The sequence below is a fragment of the Peromyscus eremicus genome, chromosome 2 (assembly GCF_949786415.1).
Source record: "Peromyscus eremicus chromosome 2, PerEre_H2_v1, whole genome shotgun sequence".
NCBI lineage: Eukaryota > Metazoa > Chordata > Mammalia > Rodentia > Cricetidae > Peromyscus > Peromyscus eremicus.
This window is the reverse complement of record NC_081417.1, coordinates 56,573,941-56,601,260: the sequence shown is the minus strand read 5'-3', so window position 1 is coordinate 56,601,260 and position 27,320 is coordinate 56,573,941. Positions and strand designations below refer to the sequence as shown.

General features: G+C 42.3%; 1 protein-coding gene across 1 annotated transcript in view; it reads left to right on the top strand.

Moving 5' to 3' along the window:
* The first annotated feature begins 1,050 nt into the window (after positions 1-1,050).
* Positions 1,051-27,320, top strand: part of Znf292 (zinc finger protein 292) — an 82,341-nt gene continuing 56,071 nt past the window's right edge. Inside the window, exon 1 of the mRNA XM_059254099.1 lies at positions 1,051-1,214. Coding sequence (XP_059110082.1) covers positions 1,053-1,214 — 162 coding nt within the window. The 5' untranslated portion in view covers positions 1,051-1,052. The remainder of the gene's footprint in view (positions 1,215-27,320) is intronic.

The window sequence follows — 27,320 nt, the reverse complement described above, 5'->3', positions numbered from 1 at the left end:
GGGGAGTGGTTAGATTAAACATGTAGCTGTGTGCCTTTGGCCTGGTTTATGCAGCGCGGTGGACTGAACCTGGCCCCTCGATTCTAGCCAAGTACTCTACCAACTGAGTCACACCCCCAGCCCCCAAACATCGGTTTTGCTCTTAGCGTGATACTGAAATTTATGGTTAAGCACTTTGATTTTCCAAGTACCTCTTATCCCCTTCACTTTTAAAATTTTGTTTGTTTTAGGGTCTCATATAGTATGACCAGGAAAATACTATATAGCCAAGGATGAACTTCTGAACCTCCTGCCTCCTTCGAGTGCTGTGATTACAAAGGTGCACATAACACACAGTCCTCTTCTACAATTCTAATGCCAAGTATTCATTGCTTTCGGCTTGCAAATAAAAAATATGGTTTAGAAGGTCGCCTGTTTGCAGCACCAAGGGGAAAAATGCTGGTGGTATTTATTTATTGACATCCTTGTTCTCTTACTTTAGCATCCTTAATAGTGTTCTTTTTCCTTGACCTACTTTCAAGGGCCTGCATTAGGTGTGGATTCTTGTAGCGTGTAGCAGTCTTCAACAGTGGCGAAACAGATTTATTTTAGAAAAGCTTTTGTGCCTTAAAAACCGCCTGGTTACAACATTAATCATTTCGGTCTGTTTGAATGCTCTCCAAACTATACTTTTCTTGTGCTCGCTGCTAGGTTTTCCAGAATGAGAATTAAACCTCATTCTGTTCCGACCCAATTGTTTTCTTTGTGGCCTCCAACACCTAGAGAGCGTGTTTCCAGGAGGCGTTCGTGGGTGGGCACAGATACCAGGGCAAGCGCCGGCTCTGCATACACTGCCCTGGCCTCCTCCAGCTCCTCTCCAGCCCGTGCACTCGCCGGGACCGGGGCCGCAGAAGCCTCAGCTCGCTGCAGACCCGCACCAGGCAGCCCGCCCCGCACCCCGGCCTTTGTACGTGCGCCCAGGCGTGCCAGCGCACCCGGCACGTGACCCCGCCGAACGTGGCATTGTGTTATCACGTGACCCAGGTGCGTACGCGACGGAGCGGGCTGCGAAGATGGCGGACGACGAGGCCGAGCAGGAGCGCCTGAGCGGTGGCGGCTGCGCGGCGGAGCTGCGGCGCCTGGGCGAGCGGCTGCAGGAGCTGGAGCGGCGGCTGTGCGAGAGCCGGGAGCCCGCCGTGGAGGCCGCCGCCGCGTACTGCCGGCAGCTGTGCCAGGTGAGCCCCTCCCCCTCCGCGGGCCTGAGCGGCCGGAGCGCGGGCGGTCCGCGCCTTTGTGTTCGGCGGCCGGGCTGGGCCGGGGGGCCTCGGGCTCCGTGCACGCTCCCGGGCTGGCGCCGCGGGCTCCCGGCTGGCCCTCGCGCGGCAGTCCCCGCTCCCCGGCCGGTGCGCGCCGTCGCCCGGCCTTTGTTGTTAGGTTAGGCTCCGACCGTAAGGTCTTTGTTGATGTTCTCGAGCCAATCCCGCCGGACCTGCAAGCTGGGAGTGGCGGCGGCGGCGGCGGCGTCTGCGCTGCGGCCGTGGCCGCTGGCTGCTCTCCGCGGTGCAAAGGAGCTGTCACCGTTCCGTAGACGGTTGTCCCTTGGGGGCGGCTTTTCCAGTGTCGGTTTCTCCTTTACGTTCCGGAAGAGTAGGATTTCCGGCCCCCTGCACCCCCACCCCCACCCCCCATTTCTTGGGTTCTTTCCTGTTGAGTGTCTTAGTTGACAAGGGATTTGTGCTGGGGACAGTTTCAGACCTTGCCGTTCTTTTCTTGCCCAAGGACACTGCTTTCCAGCAACGGGTTCTAACTGGGATTTAGAATGTTAGTAACAATTTGCTTATGACAGAAATCAGAGTTTGGGTCTACATTTGGACTTAATCACGCGAAAACACATGAAATTCCAAGGAGCTGCTGCCTGCTATGAAGAACATTGATTAAATTGCGGAGGAAATAGACCGTTTTCACATTACGAGTGAACCTAATGGATGTGTCATTGTTGAGATTTTGTTTTGGAAACACTGAGGTTTGAACAGTGGTGGAGCATCATAGGATGTCAGAGTTACGCTTTCACTTGCCAGCTTCCAGGTTCTGAAATCTTTCTTTATAGGCTCAGGGTACCTGATCACATATAGAAGAATCTCCATTGCTGTATGCACTTGATGCTCATACATTATTTGATGGCTTTTAATTATTTTAAAAAGAACTTCATAGGCTCGAGGGTGACTTGTTTACAAATATATGCAGTCAGAAAGTTGGAGGCAGCATTAGAGAGTCATTGTTTTAATCTTAGTATTAAAGAATTTTTGAAATTTGCTGTTTTCTCTGCCCTGTAAGTGCCCACTTACTCTTACTTGGCCTTTATATGCGAAACTTACTTTAATATACTATGTATGTAATATTTATAATATCTTATTTAATATATTATTTTAGTATAATTTACGAATAAGAAGGCTTTCGTTCATAAGTAGAGTCCACTTTTTGGGGTTTTGTTTGTTCAGTGTACTCCACCTTTGTGGAGGGGGGGTTGGTTGGTTGGTTTTGAGAAGGAATCTTATTGTGTAGTCCTGGCTGGTGTTGAATTTTGGGTAGTCGTCCTACTTCCCCATCCCAAAAGCTGGAATTGAAGATGTGTGCCACCAACATCAGTCTGGAGTCAGCTCTTTAACTTGTGGGAAAAATATTAAAGTCTATTTTAGTTTGGCGTATTAATTAATTCCTTTGTAGTGTCCACTAATGATGGTCTTAAGGATTAAAAATACTGAGAAAATGGAGTCTCATGCAATAAAGACTATAGTGCCCTCTTTCTTCTTGGCATAAAAGTATCACTGTGTGTGTGTGTGTGTGTGTGTGTGTGTGTGTGTGTGTGTGTGTAAAATAGTACTAGGGATTGAGCTGAGAGCCTCCAGCATGCTAGGTACACAGCAGCAGCTCTTAAACGTTACTTTTAATGAATGAAATGGTTTAAAAAAATAAAAGTAATTTCCTATATTGGGTTTATTAAGTGATAAGTTTTAATGTACTTAAATCATTTTTTATTACCTTGCCAACAAAAATCAAACAGTAATGCAATAATCAGTGGTGGTTTTCAAGAATTATGAATTATAATTCATATTGAGGGCAGAGTATTACACAGCACAGGCTGGCCTCAGACTCAGTTAGTGGAGGATGACCTTAAATCTTTGATTTTCCTGCTTTTACATCTTTGATTTTCCTGCTTCAGTCTCCCCAGTGCTGAGATTGCAGGTGTGTTCCCTGATGCTGGGTTTTATTCCACGCTGAGGGTCAAACCCAGTGTCTGTTGGGTGCTAGGCATGCACTGTAAAGGCTGACTTATGCTCACCATCCCCAAATTATGAATTATAAAGGTGATATCCAGAGCTGGTGTACAACTGTAATCCTGCATCTGAGAGGCTGAGGCAGGCAGGTGGGATTTTGAGGCCACCTTGGGCCACATAGAGAATAGGGGCAGGGCTCCAACTCGGACCTTTTTAAGAATGGTGTCAGGACACCAACCTCAGTTAACATGGGATTTAATGTTAGAAGTAGGAGGAGCTAGAAATTAAGTCTTGTTTTCCACCCTTGGAATTATAATTCAACCTTTTCTGCATCTTTCTCCTGTAGAACTGGGCCGTTCACATGCTTCAGGAAAGCCAGAATGAATAAACTTTTGCCAGTCGCTGGGCTTCAGAGATTTATTTTTATCTAATGTGTATGGGTGTTTTGTCTGCATTTGTTTGTACATCTTGAATCAGAAATCTGAAAAGGGTGTCAGATTCTCTTGAACTTTTGGGGGTCTCTGCAACCACCATGGCCAGCAGGGCATGATGACGGACGGACACGATCTGAGGTGAATCAGGTTGGCTGCCACCGCACTTTATTGAGAAAAGATTACACCTTTCATACTGTATAGTTGGACATAGGATTAAATGGGAGAAAAGGGGCATGTGAGGTGGGGTGTGGCTTGAGGAATCCAGCATTGACCTTGACAATAGGCACTAGTCCTATGTTACTGGAAGGGCCACAAGTTCCTCCTGCCAGAGATAAGAATTCAGGAACTTTCCTCAAGCCCCTAAGGGAATAGAGACCCTTACCCAAATGCCTAATCTTGGGAAAAGGACTTCTGGGAAGCAGACACTATACTACAATTTCTTGGTCTTACTCTGTGGGCCTGTTCCCCTCATAACGCTCCCAAAAGGGAAGGTCCTGGTGTGTTATTCTTTTTCCATTATACTGCACTATTCTGATTTCTCTACATTTATTAACTGAACTCTTGCCCTTATGGCTTGACAGGCTTTCATCACTCAATGGCTGAATAGTATTCCGTTGTGTATGTGTCTCACGTTTTCTTTATCCATTTTTCAGTTGATGGGCACTTGGTTAATTTCCTATCTTGGTTGTTGTGAATTGTCTCCACTGGACAGGACATACTGATTTCATTTCCTTTGGATGTGGACCCAGCAGTAGAATGAACTTGTTGGTTTTTGCTCTTTTTGGGGGGCCCGCCACCCAGCTCCCAAATAAATCACACACGGAGGCTTAGTCTTACTTTTGAATACCTGGCCTTAGCTTGGCTTAGTTTCTAGACAGCTTTCCTTAACTTAAATTATCCCATCTATCTTTGCCTTGGGGTTTTCCCATTTTCTTAACTTCTGTAAATCTTACTCTTACTTCGTGGCTAGCTGGCTGGCTGACCCCAGATGTCCATGTCCTTCTCTGGCTGCTAGCGCTCTCTTCCCTGATTTCTCCCTCCATATATTCTGTCTGCCAGCCCCACCTATCCTTTCTCCTGACTTGCTATTGGTCAGTTCTTTATTAGACCATCAGGTGTTCTACACAGGCACAGTAACACAGCTTCACAGAGTTAAACAAATGCAACATAAACAAAAGTAACACACCTTAAAATAATATTCTACAGCAGTGGGATTTTTGGCTTTCATGGGACTTTTGTGGGTGTCTGTTTTGTTTTTGTTTTTTGAGACAGGGTCCCTCTGTGTAGCGATGGCCATCCTGGAATTCAATTTGTAGATTAGACTATCCTCCAACTCACAGAGATCCACCTGCCTCTGCTTCCCAGGTGCTGGGATTAAAGCCCATGTGCCACCACTGCGGGATTTTTGTTTTAATTTTGTCTTTTTGATAATAACCATTGACTGGGTGAGGTGATTCTGTGGTGTTATTCTTCCTTGCAAATGCTAAGCACATGCGTTATCATCTAGCTGTATCCCTAGCCACCTCATTGTGGTTTCAAGTGGTAGCTTCCCGATAATTAGTGAAGCTCAGGATTTTTTTTTTCATAATATATCCTTCTGAGAAGAGTCTATCAAAGTGTTTTTTGACCGTTTATAAGTTAGTTTTTTTGTTTTTTGCCATTGAGTTGTTTGAATTGCTTATACATTCTGGATTTTTAACCTCTTGTTAGAGAAAGAGTTTGTAAAAATGATGTTTTTCTTTTATTCAAAAGGTTCTCTTCATCTTATTTCTTTTCCTGGACAGAAGTTCTGCAGGGACTTTTAGCTGGGTGTAATACCTGTCACCTAATTTTGCTTTCCGGGCTATATCCAAAAAGTCCCTGCCCACTCTTTTTTCTTCTAGTAGTTTTATAGTTTATGAAGTCTTTAATCTGTGCCCCCCCCCCCCCCCCCGACAGAGTTTCTCTGTGTAGCTTTGTAGCCTAGAACTCTCTCTGTAGACTAGGCTGGCCTCGAACTCATGGAGATCCGTCTGGCTCTGCCTCTTGAGTGCTGCACCACGGCTCGGCTCTTTAATCTGTGTTGAGTTGTTTTGTATATAGTGAGAGAAAGGAGTTCAGCTTACTATTTCTCCTTGTGGATGTTGGATTTTCCCAGTTCCACTTACTGACCACAGTATTCTTCCCCAGTGTATGTATGTTCCTGGCACCTTGTGGAACATCAGTTAGCTGTTGATGGTGAGCTAAAAATGAATTTGTTCAAATTTCGAATTTTACTTCAGCAGGAATTGGGCTGGAGAATACAGTGAACACACAAAAATAGAAATCACTTATGACCCCTAGTTGACACAGAAGGTCCTGGCCTCCATGTCATCCCTCTCCCCTGCTGTGCAAGTGAAGAGAAAAATAGCCTAAAGTTCTACTCTTTGGGAAGAGTGCAGAGCAGTAGAACATGGATGTATGAGAGAACCTGTTGTAGCTCTTTAATTTTCCTGTTTTTTGAAAGTTAGCTTAAAATTATTTTTATGTAACTGAATATTTTAATTATACTACATATTTGCTTAATATTGGCTCACAATGAGATCATAAGATCCCCAGGGATAATCTCTGACATTGTTTCAGAATAATTTCTCTAGTTCCTGATGTAAGTCCTGGCTGTCTAGAGGGAACCCTTTGAATGGTTAGGTTGCTGAGCTAGTGCTGACAGTATTTTCATTGAGTATTTACTGCTATGGGTCAGGAACCACCGCCACGATTCCTGGTGTCAAGTAGCTTACAGTCTCCAGAAGAGAAAAGTAATTTTTAATGCAATTTGTCTTTTTTGTTTCTAAGATGAATACAGTTAATGGAAAGTTATTTGCTTAGGAATTTAAATAGAAACATTCCAGCAGAGTTCTTAAAGGCACTTTAAGATAATTACTCCTTGAAAAAGAAGCCAGTTTAGTGGTTTATCAGTAGTTTGTTTGGGTATAATGTTTGTTTACAACATTGTATACTGGGCTGGTTGTTGATTGTGACTGTTTCAAGTCTTTGTTTTATGGTGCCTGGCTCCTGTTTTTAAACATTTTACTTGTTTTGACTGCTGGGGATTGAACCCCAGGAGTTGGTGCTAGGCAAGTGGTTTACCACTGAGCTTAGTTTAGCATCTGTTTTAAAGTTTGATTTGTCGTTTTAGAATTGGCCCTCCCTCTCATCCTCTCGCGCTCTCTCGAGCGTGCGCGTGCAGACACACATTCTAATGACTTGGTTTATGATAGTGGCATTTAGTCCAATAAACCTGGGTTCTGAATTACTGAAGTAGGATTGGGAGTCCTGCCCGTGGATATTTGTCCTCCTCCCTGATGACCACTGTGGTGTTGAGAAGCAGTGAACAGGAGGGGTTTTCACCTTAGATAAGGGAGTTCCAGCAGTACAGCCAGTTTAGAAATAGGTTCAGGTAAAAGAGCTTCGAATTTAAATTAATTATACTGAACATAGGAGTTAACAAACCTTTACCTCCTTAGCCCAGTTGCAAGCAATTACTTAAAACAGCTGTCTACAACAACCTGCCACTGACTCCCAGCCTTTTGGCTAAGCGAAGGGTCGAGGCCCAGCAGGGCTCAAATGTAGATTAAAGAAAATGAAGTGGAGCCTGGTATGATGGCTCCCACCTGTGAGCCCTGCAGTGCGGAAGCTTAGCTATAGGAGGTGTGCTGTGGATTTGAGGCTGGCCTGGGCTATATGAGGAGACACTCCCACCTTCCCCATGTAACTGAAATTCTGAACTTGTCCTTTTTTTCCCCCTTCTTTTTGAAAGAGTCTCACTCTGTAGCCCTGACTGGCCTGGAACTTGCTATGTAAACCAGGTTTGCCTCAGGCTCACAAAGATCTACCTGCCTCTGCCTCCCAAGTACTAGGATTAAAGAATTTTTAAGGAAGCATTTAAACCAGGCCTTGTGGCATTGTGGTTTTTGTACATAATCCCAGCATTCTAGAGACAGAAGCAGGAGGAATGAGAGTTCAAGGCCAGCCAGGTGGCTGGAGAGATGGCTCAGCCATTGAATGCTTGCTGCTTTTCCAGAGGACGCTCACGATTTACACTTCGTTATGACTGGAGATGTCAGAAGGCTGTGTATCATTAAATAAAATTTTTTGCTTTTGCATACTGAGAATTGAAACTGGGGCTTGGTGCCTACTAAGCAAGCATTCTACCACTGATCTATATTCCTAGCCATTTCCTTTTGTCTTTTGTGAGAAGGTCTTGCTGAATTGGCCTAACAAGCCTTGAACTCAGTGTGTAGCCTAGACAGGCCTTGAACTTTGCTTTGTTTTTTTAAACTTGCTCATTTAGGGTAGGGAGTGGGTGGAGAGTAGGCTGAGTGTGGAGCTCTGAGGATAACTTGTTTCTCCTGTCACCCTGTGCTTTCCAGTATTGAACCAAAGTCAGTCTCCTCGGGCTAGGCCTGAACTTTTTTTTTTTTGTTTTTTTGGTTTTTTTTTTTTGGTTTTTCGAGACAGGGTTTCTCTGTGTAGCTTTGCGCCTTTCCTGGAACTCACTTGGTAGCCCAGGCTGGCCTCGAACTCACAGAGATCCGCCTGGCTCTACCTCCTGAGTGCTGGGATTAAAGGCGTGCGCCACCACCGCCCGGCGGCCTGAACTTTTTTAATCCTTCTACTTCGTCCCCCTCCCAACCCCAGTAACTGGAGTTACAAAGTGCCACCAGGCCTACCTAGGATTTGTTTTATTGTTAACTTTCTGCTTTTGATAGAAAATGTCACAAAGGACTACATGTATGGTGTATATACCATATAGTCTAATATGTATCTAGTAAGTTGTACTACTTAGACTTGTGTAATGTGAGCATACTCTTTAGTATTAGAACAGTGACAAAATTGCCTAGTGTTGCATTTGTCAGAGTGTGTGTGTGTGTTAGATTTATTTATTAATTTATTTTAATGTGCATTGGAGTTTTGCCTGCATGATGTCTTAGGATGCCAGATCCCTTGGAACTGGAACTACAGACAGTTGTGAACTGCCATGGGAGTGCTAGGAATTGAACGCAGGTCCTTTGGAAGAGCAGCTAGTGCTCTTAACAGCTAAGCCATCTCTAGCCCCTGTATTCCTGTTATTAAGCAACCCATGTGCATTGAAATGGGTAGTAAATATTCAGATCCAAAGAGGTACAGTGAAAACTTGATCTTTCCATTTTGAAACTTTGTCTCCTTTCTAGGCAGGGGTGTGTGTGTACGTACATATGGCTGTGGTGGGATCTTAATAGTTGAAGGTAACATACTCTCCCTTGTACCTTCCTGTTGTTGTTTTCTAGTGCTTGACAGATGGAGCCCAGGCCTCCATGCTAGGCAAGCACTTTATATGGAGCTACATCCCCAGCCCTCTTTTGTTTTTTATGTGTGTGACTCAAAATACATTGTCTAGATAATTTTGTAGCAAATCATATAACTCCTTGGCTTTGTTTTAAAATTGAACAACAGTCAGGCATAATGAAAACAATCGCACCTGTGTAATCTCAGCACTCAGTGTAAATTACAATGTGAAATCTTGTCTAAACAACAACAAAATCCCAACAATAAACAACAAAATTCTGCCTGATAATTGTGGTTTGGGATTGTGTCTTACTGGGAAATTATTGGTAGACATTTAGGAGAGTAGACCATTTATTTATTTGTTTGTTTATTTATTTATTTATTGGTGTTTTGCTTGAATGTGTGTATGTGTACCATGTATATCCCTGGTGCCTGTAGAGGCCAGAAGAGGGCATGGGATCCCCAGGGATGTAACTCAGTGGTAGAGTACTTAACTAGCAGGAACAAAACTTTAAGTTTTAAAAATGTAAGGGCAAAGTGTTTGAAACTGCATAAGCACGTTCCTTAAGAAACTAGCCTGATTTTGATTAGGGGCTATCTCAATTGGTAGACATATTAAATTAGAATATAAGATGGCTTTCTTCTTAATTAGGGATAATTACTTTAGGTATTGAGGGAGTAATAATAGGCCACTTAAGTTTTAAAAACTTAAATAATGCTCATGGGAAATATTTTAAATGTTCATAATTAGTGTGGTTTTGCATACTGAAGACATTAAGTCCTACTTTCTAGAATGTGCTTATGTCAATTTTAGCAAAGGAGGAAACTTAACCAAACTTCTTTCTGCTGCTTTGTATGCTTTGGTCTGAAATTAAAATGGGGGATGAGAAGGTGTTCTGTAATTGCCCTTCATACCTTTGTTTCTTGGTTGGTTTATTGATTTTTCAGTGCTGGAGAGCCAAACCTGGAGTCTTGATCTTGCAAGCAAGTACTCCACCAGTAATTTATACCCTAAGTGCCTTGGAACATTTACTTACAATATAGAGAACAGGATTTTTGTTCTGAGACCAGGGTCTCAGTGTAGCCTGGGGCTCGCTATGCAGCTGAGGAGACCTTGAGCTCCTGGTCCTCCTGTCTCCACCTTCCAAATGCTGTGGTTCCCTGAGTACTTCCTGATTCTACCTCAGAAGAAACATGTTATTTTTCTACTCTAACTTTGCGTTAAAAAAATTAATGATCTCTAAGTATACATATTTGGCCAAAATGATTTCTTAAATCATGTTTTCTTCATTTAATCAGAGCTGTGGAGTGTATCTCTGCTGTTACGGCTCACGAAACTCAGGGGACGTATACATAGTTAAGCAGTAATACTAGGTAGGAAGAACATAGTGATAAATACAGTAAATGGAGTATGGGTTAAGAGAGGCAGAGCTTTTTGGGAAAAAAGTGCTTTTGAAACTATAGCTTTAGCTGGCCTGGAATGCACTATGTAGACCAGGATTCCCTCAATTTATAGCAATTCTCAGCTGTAGTAGAATATTATTTTAAGGTGTGTTACTTTTGTTTATGTTGCATTTGTTTAACTCTGTGAACCTATGTTACTGTGCCTGTGTAAAACACCTGATGGTTTAAAAAAGAACTGAACTACCAATAACAAGGCAGGAGAAAGGACAGGTGGGGCTGGCAGACAGAGAGAATATATAGAAGGAGAAATCTGGAAGAAGAGATCAAGGAGCCAGAGAATGAGAAGGACTTCAGGGGCCAGCCACCCAGCTACACAGCAAGCCACGGAGTAAGAGTAAGATGGGATAATTTAAGAAAAGCTGGCTAGAAACAAGCTACGCTAAGACTGGGCATTTATAAGTAAGAATAAACCCCCATGTGTGATTTATTTGGGAGCTGGGTGGTGGGCCCCCCAAAAGAGTTCAAAACAACCAACAACATTTTGGCGTACCAACTTGGGGCTCTCGAATTTCCATAGGGCCTGAGAAAGCTTGAAAAGTAGAAAAGAAAAGAAAAGAAAAAAAGACACGCTCCTTTAAGAGGTGCTGCTGTTCGTCTGGCAGTGCTAAATTAAAACAGCAAGCTAAGTCAAAAAGACACCTGTGGCAACTCAGGTACTGGCTTCCACAGCTAGGAAGGTTGAATGCAGTTTTAAGTCATGAATTTCTGACCAGGATCGTGAGCTTTAGGCTTGGCATTCCCAGCCTGAGAATTTTGGGTGGAGCCAGCTAAGAGCTGTGAGTGGAGAATCCAGATGTAGGTTAGCAGTTTAAAAGTTTGCTCCTGCTGTCAAAAAAGACTAGAGATACACAGTAAAGGAGACCTAGAGGGAAAACCTCTATAAACAGGTGACAGCATGTTTAACAGTGTGCGTATGCTTAAGAAAAGGAAGCGGGTGTAGTCATAGAAAAAAAAAATGAATAGTTTATAAAATAAAGTCTTCAAAGAGAGAGTAAAAGAAAAAAGCCATGTAAGATGGGAAATACACAGGTAGTTTGGATCCTGTATGTTATTGTGTAGATTTTGAATTTTTTGGTTGTTGAAAAGCAAAGGACAGCTGCAAAGAGACCTGGAATTGGAAGAGAGACTGTTGAAATAAATCACCCTATATACTTTAGTAATGCCTTAATTTTTAAAAAGTCAAAAAGTATATTTGTCAAATGGAAATCAAAAATTCTTTGGAGTTTTGTTCCCACAGGAGATGAGAGGCTGTGGATTCCTTCAGGGTTAGTATGGATCAGGTTTGATTGGGCAAGACCTCCTGAATCTTGGCAGGTGATGTCTATCAGCAAAGATTACTGCTGGTCTTCCCAGGACTTGGCCATTATGTGAAATTTTCTCTCTGGGACCCTAAGGATACTTTGTCCACAGACAGCAGGAAGCAGTATGGAGAAAACAATGTCCACATTCCTAAGAGTTGGGGGGTGTGGGTGGTTTTGTTTATTTGGTTGGTTGTTGGATGTTATCATTTAGGGGACTATAGTATACAAAGTTAAAGTTAGTTTTGTTACACTGTATATATGTTTCTACTCTCATTTAAAGGATTTTTTTTATATTGACAAAAATATAAGGTTATTTTTGTTACAACATATTGTATATGTGTTTCTATTTTTGTTTAAGGTATTGTATTTATACAGTTTATTTAAAAATGTAAAATTCTAGCTTTTGAAAGCTATTATTATAAACTATATAGGATAATCGTGCTCGCTTCGGCAGCACATATACTAAAATAAACTATATAGGATAATCAGGAAACATAGGTTAGTGGCTAATAATTTATAACAATCAAAATTGTAGATATGTTAGGTATGCTTTCCAGATCATATAGAGATATATTTTAGATAGATAGCTTGTCTTCAAATACTTCAAAGACCAATAGAATATGGCATTTAAAATGCTTTGTTAACCTAAGGTTTTTCATGACAATGAGACACATCTGCTCCTGGCAGCACTAATTTACTTCAGAGAAGATGATGGGCATTGAAGAAACCCTTTATGGAGTTTGCTTTCACTGTGGCAAGGTTAGCCACTAGGCGGAGAAACTGCTCTTGCCTTTGATTGCTGACATTGTGCTGTGCAGACTGACACACAGGACACACAAGAAAAAGACTGTTGAACTTTCCCAAAACAAGGCAGGACAGTCCTTCAAAATTCTGCTTCACAGAAGAGTCTGCCAGATACTCTGCAAGACATAGAGGAAAGTGACTAATTAACTTTACTAATACAAGTCTTCAAATTTCCTGCTTCACTGAAAAGTTTGCCAGATATTCTGGGCCTGTAGGCTGAAGATGGATGTCCCAACATTGCAGAGGAACTTTGGGTGACTGTCCAGGCAGTCAGATGTCTCTGTTGTTAGATAATATTACATCCTTCTGGGTCTTTGATGGAGCTGAAGACTAAATAGTTGCAGTTTTCCCTAGTTATGATAGAAAGTAAATTAGGTGTAAATTTTGCATTCACTAAGATAGGATAGATAATGCATTATTTTTTCTGAATATGCTAACTACAAATGGACAGAATATTGTGCGTGTAATCCTTACTTGATAAATGTTATTGTATATAGTCTTACTGTGTTTAAGTTCCCCCTTTCATTTTTATTTAGACAAAAAGGGGGAAATGTAGTAGAATATTTTAACGTGTGTTACTTTTGTCTATGTTGCATTTGTTTAACTCTGAAGGTGTGTTACTGTGCCTGTGTAAAACGTGTGATGGTCTAATAAAGAACCGAACAGCCAATAGCAAGACAGGACAGAGGAAAGGTGGGCCTGGCAGGCAGAGAGAATATATAGGAGAAATCTGGAAGGAAAAGAAAAGAGGGGAGAAATAGCCAGAGAAGGAGGAGAACTCCAGGGGCCAACTACCCAGCTACACAGCAAGCCTCAGAGTAAGAGTAAGATTTAGAGAAGTAAGAGAACGGAAAAAGCCCAGAGGAAAAAGGTAGACGGAATAACTTAAGGAAAAAGCCAAGCTAAGGCTGGCCATTTATAATTAAGTATAAGCATCCGTGTGTGATTTAATTGGGAGCTGGGTGGTGGGCCCCCCAAAAGAGTAAAAACAACCAACAACATTCAGTGTATTGGATACTGAAATTATAACTATGAACTACTATACTTTTTTTTTAAGTAAAATATTTATCTGTTATGTGTATGAGTATTTTTGTATCCATATTTGAATATGTACCATGTGTGTGCCTGATACCCACAGAAGACAGAAGAGTGAGTTGGATCCCCTGGAACTGGAATTACAGGTGTTTGTGAACCACCTTGTGGATGCTAGGAGCCAAACCTAGGTCTGTTCGAATCCACTGGGAGAAACCAAAGACTTTGGCTCAATTCAGATTTAGATTAAATGAATTTATTCTTATTGCTAGCAGAAGGATGGCAGCCTTAGACAAACAGCATGCCATGAGAAGGGGGGTGGTGGGTCAAGGTGGGGTTTTAAAGTGGCCATCAGAAAGGTGTGTATTATTATAACTGTCATGGAATCCACAGCTGGGCAGGAGAATTGTTTGACTTCCCTCAGTTGTTTCTAACTTTCCCACTATGTAGTAATCAAAGACCATTTCATCCCTTTCCCATAGTGATGAGCAGGTTTTACAGAAGCAAAGGTGGCTGTTCATACGCCACAGTCCATTATCCTATTCTATCTCACCTGCAGGCCACTAGAATCTCCCAGAGCAAAAGGTCAATGGCCCTTAAGGGATGCCTGGCTCCATATTAAGTTTCTTTAGTCACCCCGAGGGACCTGTGTAAATTATTACTCAGATCTGAACACTCTAATGACTGAGATAGAGTAGTTCATTTCTGGGCAGTCAGAAACCCAGTGCCATCAGGTTAGGACTGACTGTCGTGTCCCCACAGGCCCTTTGCAAGAGTAACAAGCATTTTTGACTGAGTCATCTCTCCAGCCCCCGTATATTTTTATTGAATCAATCAATCAGTTTGAGACAGGGTCTTACGTTGTAGTTCAGGCTGGGTTCAAACTCGTAGTGCTTCTACCTTAGTCTCCTGAGAGTTGAGGTTCTAGGCATAAGCTACCACACCTAGAACCTCTCTCTGCTCTCTAATCCCAGCCTTAAAAAAAAGTACTCTACCCTTCACTATGACTTTGGAAATGTTGTAGAGTGGCCTCTTGATTTTAACATGTTTCTTTACTGTGTGTTTAACCTGGTTCTGAGTTCTTTCACAAGAAGTTTAGCTTGTGCCCATAAGATGTAACTTTTTCTTGCCACTCTGAAACAAAATTATTACACAGTGCTTAATATGTAAACTCCTTCCTTCTCCTCCATGGAACTCAGGCCTTACACCTGTTGGACAAGCACTCACCCATAGCCTTACACTCTGAGTGCCTTTTTTGTTTTACTTTGTTCTGTAGGGTCTCATTGTGTACAGGCTGCCCTCAAACCTGGTCTTTCTGACTACCACGACTGCCGTGTAAGTTGTGCCATTCTGTTTTCACTTATTTAAAAAAAATACTACTTTTGCTTTTGTGGTCTACTAGTAGATCATAATCAACAGTTGGAAAAAAACTTTTTTTTTGTAGGGGTGTTTTGCCTGCATGTATGTTTGTGTACCATGTGTATGAAGTACTTACTCATGGAGACCAGGAAAGGGCATCATATCCCTTGAAACTGGAGTTACAGACAGTTGTTAGTTGCCATGTGGGTGATGGGAATTGAACTCAGGACCTCTGGAAGAACAGCTAGTGCTCTTAACCTTTGAGCCCTCTCTCCAGCCCCCAGAAAACAATTTTTTAGGGGATCTTAAGGCCTTACCTGCCAGTAGCACAAAGCCAAGCTGCTCCCAAGGTTATGCTGACCTTTTAGTTGGCTTGACCCAGATCATTTTTTTTTTTTCCTTGCAATGCCGTGACTTGTAGATAGGGGCATTGAATGCTTTTAAGGGTTCTGTCCCTGAGCATATTTCCAAATTCCCTCAAAACATTCAACTTGATTAGGAAAAACATCAAGTATAAAATAGTTCTTTTGAGTCAGGGTCTAATATATCCCGGACCTGGAATTCGCTATGTAGCTGAGGATGACCTTCAATTCTCAGGTCAAACTCCATTACTGAGGAAAATTAGAACAGGAACTCAAGGCAGGACCAGGTGTAAGAAACTAAAGCAGAAGAAAGCTGCTTACTTGCATAACTCAGGACCCCCTCTAGAGGGGTGATAACAACCAAAGTGGACCCTGCCACATCAATCATTAACCAAGAAAATGCCCACAGACTTAGCCATGGGTCACTCTGGTGGGGCCATGTTCTCTGTTGAAGTTCTCTCTCTTCAAATGACTCTGGCATGTGTCAGGTTGACAATTAACCAGGACAATTGATAATTATATTTTCAAGTCATCTGTTGTTATTGCTTTGAAAAATAGCACAATCACTGATTTACCTGTTTGTTTAAAGCCTGCATTTTAGAGAAAGTAAAAGACTTTTTGCAGTGATACATGCAGGTGGTATGCTAGGCCGTTATTGTTATTAGAGATGAAACTTTTCCTTTGTTCACAAGAAAAGGAAATTGTTTTGAAGATTTCCTCAGCTTGCCAAAAACTTAAACTGGTGGTAGGTGGGGTGGGGTGGGGTGGGGTGGGGTGGTGTTAGAGAGAAACTAAGAACTTAAAAGTATAATTTTTGAACTCCGACTTGAATTCCATGTTCTTTCTTTCATCCCTGTTCTCATATAGAGACCAAAAGCAGAATGCTTGCTGGAAGTAAGGGTACACATTAGTTTATTATGATTAGGAGGTGTTGATACAGTCTCCCCGTCATCCAAGAACGTTAGTCTTAGCAGTGGTAGACCACTGGGGACTCTGGTTTTGATTCAGTGGCAGAGCACCTACTAGTTCTCATCCCTTACACCTAAGGGGGTGGAAGAGGAAGCAGGTTCAATTTCTTCTCTGGATAGTGATTTTTTTTTAAAAAAAAAGATGTATTTATTTATTACGTATGCATATATGCCTGCACGCCAGAAGAGGGTACCAGATCTCATTATAGATGGTTGTGTGGCCACCATGTGGTTGCTGGAAATTGAACTCGGGACCTCTGGAAGAGCAGCCAGTGCTCTTAACCACTGAGCCATCTCTCCAGCCCCCTAGCTAGTGATTTTTAAGTATAAAAGAAAACTGAACATCTCTCCTTTCTCTCCAGAGTTTTACTTCTACTTTGATGTATAAAATAGAAAAATTAATCAATGAGCATTCTACTTTGAAATGTGTTTGGTCTTGTATAAAATAGAAAAATTAACTTCTGCAGAAAGTTGGGCAAAGATGAATCAGTGGTGAGATTAAGTTCATACATAATTTTAGTATTACTTTCTTCCTATATAGGTGAGGTTTTACTTTTCTTGTGTCTCCTCATTCTGCCTCCTTTTCTGTACTTTGAAAGACAGTTGACAGTCTTGTTTTAGAAAGATAAAGACTTTCTTTCCCTTTTTGTTTTGTTATTAATATTTTAGCACACAGACTAGTGGGCTTTACTATAGCATTTTAACTTGTACCGTTATACTCGTATTTGCTCCCCATCACCCTCTTGTCTCTCATACTGATTCCCTTTCTTCCCCCAGATAATTCCTCTTCTGACTTGTATGGTTGACTGACCAGTTGATAGATTGATTTGATTGATCAATCAGTCTAAACTGCATGAGGAAAAAAAAGGTTCAGTATTTTGTCTTTCTTCCCTTCTGTTAACCTCCCATTTTCTTTTTGGTGGTTGAGATGTGGTCTCCCTATTAGTTTATAGTGGCCACAGACTTGTAATCCTCATGCCTTTGCCTCTCAAGTTCTGGTATTGAGATGTTTGCCACCAACCTGGCTGTTTAAGACTAATGCCTTTAGCTTTTAAAGACTTCATTTCGGTGGAGCGTGATGTTGGCATTATCTTTAATCCTAGGACTCAGGAGGTAGAAGCAAATTGGTCTCTGAATTCAAGTCCAGGCTGGTCTGCATAACAAATTCCAGGCCAGCCAGGGCTACATAGCAAGACTTTGTCTCCAAAAAGAAAAAGAAAGGGGGAAAATTGTGTTGTTTAATTCTCATCTGACATAGTAAGGCACCTTCAAGAAGCTTACTGTGTTAGTACCTAACACCTTGTATTATATCTGGAAGCTTGGTGCTGGTACGTGTATTGAATGATACAGAAACAATACTTTATCGGAGGAACAGCAAATATTAGATAATAGTGAAATACATAAAGTAAGAGGACTGTTTTTTATTCTGAAACTTACTGAAAAGAACTCGACCATTCTTGGACATTTTTCCATCTCATTTTCACTTCAGATTTTAATTTTGTCATTACTTTGTGTTGTGTGTGTTTGTGAGTATAGGTTGTGTACTACTGTGCTCATGTGGAGGTCAGAAGACGACTTTCTAGAGTTGATTCTTTTTTTTTTCCTCCTTTGGTATGAGTGCTTTGTCTGCATGTATGCCTACATGCCAGAAGAAGGCACTAGCTGTCATGTGGTTGGTGGAATTGAACTCAGGACCTCTGGAAGAGCAGTCAGTGCTCTAAGGCACTGAGCAGTTCCTCCAGCCCTGAGCTGATTCCTTTCTAACACTGGGTTCCAGGGATTGAACTCAGGTCACCAGGCTTTCATGGGCAAGCACTGTAGCTCCCTGAGCCATTTCACCTCAGATATTGTTTTATTTTCCTCCTTGGGTTTCGAAAAAAGTGGCTGTTTCTTTCCCCGCCTCCGCCCTTCTTAACCTCCTTTTCCTCCCTTTCTCTAATTTTCTTTCTCTTTTCCTTTTGAGACTGGGTCTGATTTGAAGTTGGGATCCTCCTGCCTCAGCCTTGCAAGTACCTGGAATTGCAGCCCGTGTCACCAGACTGTTCCTCTTCCAAATAGCTTTTAAAAACTCTACATTTTCGTTGCTGTTGTTTTTGTTTTTTAAGACAGGGTTTCTCCGTGTAGTTTTGGTGCCTTTCCTGGATCTCGCTCTGTAGACCAGGCTGGCCTTGAACTCACAGAGATCCGCCTGGCTCTGCCTTCCTAGTGCTGGGATTAAAGGCGTGCGCCACCGCTGCCCGGCAACTCTGCACATTTAATTTCACATCTTCCGGCTTTGCCTGCATTTTCATCCCTTTTCTTTCCGTCATTGTTTTAGCCCTCTAGTCTGTAGACAGGCACATGTGTCTTTCTCATCTTCGTTTGCTTCATTGGACACCTGTCTCCATATAACACTCTCTCTCAGATGTTTTCCCACACGGGTGATTTCTCCTGTCCAGAACACACTTTGCTTTGCTCGTCTTGATTTCTGTTATTTAGTGCTGTGCTTAGTAAGGAGTAGCACCAAACTTACTGTCTTCATTTCTTGACCTTCCAGTGCAGCCTGAATTCCACTACTCATCACGCCAATTTAAAAGTCACTTGCTTGGAACATCTATTGATTCTTCTTACCACAGATTTAAGTAGCAGTCTAACAGCTCAAAGGTTGTATAATCTTTGGTTTTTTTAGAGAGCTATAATTGTTAATATTTTAAGATCACAATTGGGTTTTGTTAAAATGAGTTTTATTTTCCTTCTTGGAAAAATCCTAACTTAATGTGTGATTTCTGGGGTTGAAGTGGCTGCCTATTAAGCTCTTGTTGGTTCATACTTCAGAATGTCTCATGATGCAAACCGGCCAGAGTAGTAGCAGTTCACCTGTCACCCCAGGAACAAGCTACCCAGGAGACGCATGAGACAACGCTGGCTGGACTGATCTGGTAGCAGGCACAAGAGGTACTAGGTTTGGGCAAGTTTGTATCATATGTGAGAATAAGTTGTTCCTGACTCAGGAAGCATTGCTACGTTTCTTCTGACAGTACAGTTTACTCGGGGACTTCTGTTAAAGAATATAATCATACAGTAGAAGATTCTTCATGAAAACCATTTGCAATAGATGTAGTACAGAGTATGTTTATCTTGGATACAGCAATGAGGACTTTGCACAGGTAAAATGGATAAGAATTGGTTTTATTCCATCATAGCATGGTACACATTTCAAGAGAATAGATTGTTCCATTTAAAGACTTAGATGACCAGCCAATGGTTTTGATGTGCAGTAAGTGTAACTGGGAAGGTAAAAGAGTTGTAGGAAGAAAGGACCAGGGTCAAAATCTAGCAAGATAGGCTGCTTGAGACATGACCAGCCAGCATAGGCACTCTGTAGACCGGCCTTTAATGCATCTTCAGTGAATAGCCTACAGAAGTTACATCACCAGTGATATTTTTTACTATGAAGGTCTCATTTATAAGAATGCATGAAATAATACATCCCATGAAAGAAACAGAAAAACAAAGAAGAGCTGAGAAAGTCATGTCCAATACTGTTGGGGAATATTATTTTAAAGTGTTTTACATTTGTTTATGCTGTGGAACATTTGTTTAATGATGCAAAGATGTGTTGCATTCTTTTATGTTGCATTTGTTTAACTCTTTGAAGCTGTGTGACTTTGTCTAAAACACCTCATGGTCTAATAAAGAGCTGAACGGCCAATAGTAAGGCAGGAGAAAGGATAGGTGGGGCTGGCAGGTAGAGAGAATAAATAGAAGGAGAAATCTGGGAGGAGGAAAAAAGATTAAGGAACGAGGGAGGAAGGAAAAGGACAACTAGGGGCCAGCCACCTAGCCACATAGCTGCACAGCCAGCCACAGAGTAAGAGTGAAAGTAAGATATACAGAAAATAGGAAAAAAACCCAGAGACAAAAGGTAGATGGGATAATTTAAGTTAAGGAAAGCTGGCTAGAAACAAGCCAAGCTAAGGCTGTGCGTTCATAATTAAGAATAAGCCTCCGTGTGTGATTTATTTGGGAGCTGGGTGGTGGGCCCCCAAAAGAGCAAAAACAGCTGACAACATTTTGGCATTCCAACATGGGAGTAGAGTAAAAGAAAATCTAACACAACACAGCAAACCAACAAATCCCTTCCAACCCCCAACTAACAGAGAAAAAAAAATACCAGAAATACAATCAACCGGAATATTTCCCAAGAAAATTTGAAAAATAACTTTAAATGCAAACAGTGGCAATACACGATGTAGACTAACTGCCTGCGTTAAAAAACAAGAACCAGCTGGGTGTGGTGGCCCAAATCTTTAATTCTAGCACTTGGGAGGCAAAGGCAAGCCGATCTGAGTTAAAAGCCAGGCTAGTTTATATAACAAGTTCCAAGCCAAGCAGGGCTATACAGTGATATCTTATCTCAAAATCAACAACAAAAAGCAATACAAAACAAACCTCCCAAACAAACAAACAAAAAACCACGAGAACCTGTAAAAATCTATCCAAAAGCTGAGTAGATCTGTGGATAATAATCATCCTACCATGCACACAGGCGCTGTGAACAAGAGGTGTAGCTGTTCTTACGTCTGTTAAAGTAGGCTTCAAACCAGAACTAGTCAAAAGAGATAAGAAGACCAGTGCATTTTAATAATAATAATTGTAAACATTTATGTACCAAATGTTGGAGCTCTTTCATCAAACACCAAAGGCACGCATAGGTCCTGAACACAGTAAGAAACTTCAATGCTCTAGTCATGTTTAGATAGATCTTCTAGGCTTAAAACCAGCAAAGAGACTTTAGGCCTAAATTGTGCCATCAATCAGTGGATTTGACTAACTAGAAGGTTGTACCCAGCAGGTTAGAGGATACACACTACTCAGCCGTACATGAAATCCTCTCCATAACAAATCATGTCATAGGTCACAAAGCAAGCCCTGACAGATAGAAAGCATCAAGATAATTCCTTGTGCCCTGTCATACCACAGTAGAATAAAAGTAGAAATAAACAGCAGGAGAGTCTTCAGAAACTACAGAATTACTTGGACACTGAGCAGACACTTTTTTTTTGTTGTTTTTTTTTGTTTGTTTGTTTTTTTGAGATAGGGTTTTTCTGTGTAGCTTTGTGCCTTTCCTGGAACTCACTTGGTAGTCCAGGCTGGCCTCGAACTCACAGAGATCCGCCTGGCTCTGCCTCCCGAGTGCTGGGATTAAAGGCGTGCGCCACCACCGCCCGGCCTAAGCAGACACTTTTGAATGGATAGTAGGTCATTGAAGAAATCAGAAGAAATGGAAAGGATAGCACAACCCACCAGATCCTCTGGGATACAGCCAAGGCAGCCCTTGGGGGGTGTTTATACCTGAAAGTGCTCACATTAAATAACCAGAGATATGCGCCCTTGGACTCCAGAAAACCAAAATGAAGCTATTCCCAGATGAAACACAACAATAACAACAAAAAATATCAAAGAGTTGCTCTTTCTTGTTCCACATCTAGTATCCTCCTATGAGTGAGTACATACCATGTTTGTCTTTCTGAGTCTGGGTTACCTCACTCAGGATGATTTTTTTCTAGATCCATCCATTTGCCTGCAAACCTCATGATGTCATTGTTTTTCTCTGCTGAGTAGTATTCCATTGTGTATATGTACCACATTTTGTTTATCCATTCTTCAGTTGAAGGGCATCTAGGTTGTTTCCATGTTCTGGCTATTACAAACAATGCTGATATGAACATAGCTGAACAAGTGCTCTTGTGGTGTGGTTGAGCATTCCTTGGGTATCACCAGGGAGGCTACCTGGAAAACAGGACCCCAAGAAAGACGCGGGGATTGCCCAGTGACAGAGAAATGGAAGAGATCTACATGAACAGCCTGGACATGAGTGGGGGTAATGAAGGGCGAGGGTCGAGGGAAAGAGAGCTTGGGGGGAGCGGGAGATCCCAGCTGGATCAACAACAGAGAGGGAGAACAAGGAATAGGAGACCATGGTAAATGAAGACCACATGAGAATAGGAAGAAGCAAAGTGCTAGAGAGGCCCACAGAAATCCACAAAGATACCCCACAACAGACAGCTGGCAATGGTCAAGAGACAGCCCGAACTGACCTACTCTGGTGATGGCATGGCCAGACACCCTAATTGTCATGCTAGAAACCCCATCCAATGACTGAGGTATCTGGATGCAAAGATCCATGACTAGGCCCCAGGTGGATCTCTCGGAGTTCAATTAGCGAGAATTGTTGAGACCAAGGTTGGATAAAGCACAGGGACAAATAGCCAAACAAATGGAAACACATGAACTATGAACCAATGGCTGAGGGGTCACCAACTGGATCAGGCCCTCTGAATGGGTGAGACAGTTGATTGGCTTGATCTGTTTGGGAGGCATCCAGGCAGTGGGACTGGGTCCTGTGCTCATTGCATGAGTTGGCTGTTTGAAACCTGGGGCCTATGCAGGATCGCTTGGCTCGGCCTGGGAGGAGGGGACTGGACCTACTTGGACTGAGTCTACCAGGTTGATCTCAGTCTGTGGGGGAGGCTTTGCCCTGGAGGAGGTGGGAATGGGGGGTGGGCTTGGGGGAAGGTGAGGGGGGCCATAGTGAGGAGAACAAGGGAATCCGTGGCTGATATGTAGAACTGAATTGTATTGCAAAATAATAAAAATTAAAAAAAAAAAGAGTTGGTCTTTGAAAGGGAAACAAGATTAGCAGACTCCTAGCCAAACTTAACAAGAGAAGACCTACATTGATAAAATAGAGGCAAAGGGGAGTTGTTAGAACAGACTCCAGTGAAATACTGATATGTAGAGAATACTTTGAAAATTTATATTCCCTAAAGCTGGAATCCCTAGACAAAAAAACAAAACAAAACAAAACAAAACCTTGTGAACGCATGTGACTAACCAAAACTACAGCCAGAATATATAAACAGGCAGATGATTATAAGCAATAAAATTGAATCTGTAACTAAAAGTCTACCTGCAGCGACAAGCCTAACACCAAATGGAATCACTAATTCTATCAATTTTTTTCCTTTAAAGAGAGCATCTCACTATGTAATCCTGGCTTGCCTGGAACTCACTGTCTAGACCAGGCTAGCCTTAAACTGACAAGGGCTCCACCTGCCTAGTTCTGGGATAAAGGGGTGCTCCACCATGTTTGTCCCACTGTCGTCAAGACTTCAGACTGCTCCATGAATAGAAAGGGAAGTGGTGCTGCCAAGTTCATCCTAAGAAGCCACTGTTTGTATACCCAAACCAGACACAGACGACACAACAACAGAACCACAGGCCAGTTTCTCTTCCAAACACAGATGCTCTAGTACTCAATACTTGCAAATCAAATTGAAGAACATGTTAATGTCATACAGGGGCTGCAGAGATGGCTCAGTCAGGAAGGGCTTGCTGTGGAACATGATGTGCTGGTTTGAATTACAGTCCCCATGGACTCATACATTTGAATACTTGGTCCACTGGTTGGTGGAGGTGTTTGGGAAGGTTTAGGAGGTGTGGCTTTGTTGGAGGAGGTGTGTCACTGGTGGCGGGCTTTGAGATTTCAAAAGTCCACACCAGGTCCAGTCTTTGCCTGCCTCCAACTTGCAGATCAGGATGTAAGCTCTTAGCTGCTGTTCCAGGGACATGTCTGCCTCAATGCTGCCATGCTTCCCACTGTGATGGTCTTGGGCTCACCCTGAACCTGTAAGCAAGCCTCCCATTAAATACTTTACTTTGTAAATTGCCTTGGTCTTGGTGTTTCTTCAGAGCAATAGAAAAGTAACTGAGACATGTGAGAACCTGAAGTTTTATTTTCTGTCACCATGTAAAAAGATGGTATACTGTGTGTGCTTATTACCCTAGCACCTAAACCTCTGAGCATACCTGTAGCATATCTTGATTAGGGTAATGTGGGAAGACCCATCCTGTCAAGGCATTTTCATAGCAGCAGAAAAAACTAATAAAAATTTCTCATGTTAAGGTTGTGGAGAATAAGGTCTGCTTCCAGAGATACCAAGTGAAATGTAGAAGCTGACCACATGATGCTTGGAAACACTGGGTGGTTGAAGCAAGAGTAACTACTGCTTCCCCGCCCACTCCAGTACACAATGGTAGTTTGTGTAACTCTCAGGTACATTGAGTTGCTTTGCTCATATGGAAGAGGAAGATGGTCTATACAGCATATGTAACTACCAAAGCAGAGCCATGAAAGTCAGCCTACCAGTTTGTGGTCCAGCTCTGTTGTTAGGCTTCTTGATAGATTTAACATGGACAAAATCGAAGAAAGCCAAGTGGAAATGACTGGAGATGAATACAATGTAGAATCCATTGGTGGTCAACCCGGTGCCTTCTGCTGCTACTTAAATGTAGGCCTTGTCAGAACTATAACTGGCTATAAAGTTTTGGTGAGACCCCGAAGGGAAATGTGGATGGGGGCTTTTCTGTCCATCACAGAACCAGACAATTCTGATTGTGATTCTGGAAGCAAGGAGTTTATGCAGAAGGGCATTTTGGATTAGAATGTTGCAGATTATGTGTGATCTTTAATGGAAGATGAAAATGCTTGTAAGAAACCGTTCTTTGAGTACATAAAGAACAGCATAACTCCAGACATAGAGGTGACGTATAGGAAAGTCTGTGCTGCGATACAAGAGAATTGAGTCTATGAGAAGCTTAAAAGAGTAGTTTAAAGAAGTACAACCCTCCCCAAATGTGCCTTTCCCAAAAGAAGGCAGTTTTCCTAGAGTTCAGGAATAGGCTACTGAGAGCTAAGCCAGTTCCTGTGACTTTTCTTCCAGATAAAAAGAGTAAATCCATTGACCAAGCCAAGAAGGGGAAGAAAGGCCCAAAGTGGTTCAGAGCTAGGCTTAGTGGAACACATCCATAAGTGTAGCTCCTCGGGAGACTGAGGCAGAAGAATCATTGGAACCTAGGGCTTAGGGCTAGTTAATATTACAAGATCCTTTTTACATATTAATGGTAGCTTGTAACTAGTGTTTATTTGTGTAGATTTCCCAGCTAAGCTAAAATGAACATCTTTATTCACGAAAGCAAGTATCAGCCCACACTTCCCCTCCCCCAATATATGACACATTGGAATCATTTGCTTGTCTGTGGAACCTAGCCTTGATGTTAAAGAGTAAACTACCATGATGCATTTTCTTCATATTAGTAGGTTTGCAGTTATACAGAGTGGTCTTTAAAGTCATCGACCCCTAAAATAGTCAGTGAGATATGGAATAGTTATGTTTCCAGAGTGGTTAATGTCTATTATGTCTTAATGTGAGCAGCCAGAAAGCATATACCTTGTAGCCTAAGCTGGCCTTGAACTCACAGTGATAGTCCTACAGTAATAGTCCTACCTCAACCTCCTGAGGATTAGGATTACAGGTGTGTGCCACTACTCCTTGATGTGTTTTAAGTAGTTCTCAGAGACAATAACAATGGGAAAAATGTATTTTAAAGGAAGCTTATAGAAAGTTTCCTTGTGACTACTGTTTCCAATACCTTTAGCCTTTCTGTCTTAGGGTTCCTTCCCCCCGCCCCCCAAGACAGGGTTTCTCTGTGTAGTTTTAGTGCCTGTCCTGGCTCTCGCTCTGTAGACCAGGCTGGCCTCGAACTCACTGAGATCTGCCTGACTCTGCCTCCTGAGTGCTGGGATTAAAGGCGTGCACCACTACCACCCATCTGTCTTAGGGTTTCTATGCTGTGAAAACACCATGACCAAAAGAACTTAGGGAGGGAGGGTCTTATTTTGCTTACACTTCTAGGTAATAGTCCATCACAGAGGGAAGTCAGGACAGGAATTTAGAGGAAGGAACTGAAGCAAGGCTCCTCCGTGGAAGAGCACTACTTACTGACTGACTCAGTTTGTTTTCTTATATACCTGGGACTACCTACCCAGGTGTGACACTACCTACATTGAACTGGGCCCTCCCACATCAGTCAGCAATCAAGAAATGCACCACAGACTTGCCCGTAGGCCAGTCTGGTGAGGGCATTTTCTCCATTGAGGTTCTCTCTTCCAGAATGACACTGACTTGCGTTGACATAAAACTAGGCAGGACACCCACCCTCTGTGGTGTTCTTCCAATATCCTCTTCACTTAAGCCCCTCCCCATTTTCCCCCTTTTCTTTCCTCTTAGCACTTACATTCTATTCTACCACTAACTGTGGAGCTTTCTTTCCCCCGTTTCCCAATGGTCCCTTTCTACTCTTCTGGCCTCTACATTAACTTCAGGTACTTCACTGAAACCTAAAGATTGAGATCTTTAGGATCCAGATATAAGAGAGATCAGGTGGCATTTGTCTTTCTGGGTTTGGGCTACCTGACTAGGTATATTGTTTTCCAGTTATATTCATTTATCTGCGGATTTCTTCTTTTTCTTTACAGTTGAATAGAATTGTATATATACCACATTTTTATTAGCCATTCATCAGTTAATAGACACTGAGGCTCCTGCAGTAACTCATTGTGTCTGAATGTGCTATCTTTGCAAGGTACTAAGGGAAGAAGTTATCAACAGTCCTGCCCAGCTGTAAATCCTGGAAATTACAATAACAACTGACCTGGCCAGACATGCCCAATGGTGCAATAGTGGCAATAATATCTTGGGGATAACCAGCAGATGTCTGGTTGGACATAAGGCCTGCTCAGTAGGCACTGTAAAAATAGCCAAGAACCTACAACTAGAAAGATCATTGGCCCTAGAGAACTTACTACCATTTACCTAAGTTGATAAAATACTTAACTACCTTCTAAGTACGAATCTTGATACCCATAGATAAGTGCAGATCTCACAAATCAAGAAGCTTATTTTTTATAGCAGTTAGAGACTATTACAGAGAACTACAGCTGGTCAAAATGTAGAGAATAAGTCATTATAGAGTGTCCATCCCCAAATAGCCCTTACACCAAAGGCCCAGGTGACATCATGAGAGAGGGGACAAAAAGATTGTAAAAGCCAGAGAGAACCGGGAGGACTTCAGTAAGACAATGTCTTCTGGACATGACAGGGCTGTTGTACATAAAACCTGCATGTTGGTTGTCTGTGCCAAACCACACCAGTTGACATCCCTCCATGGATTGGGG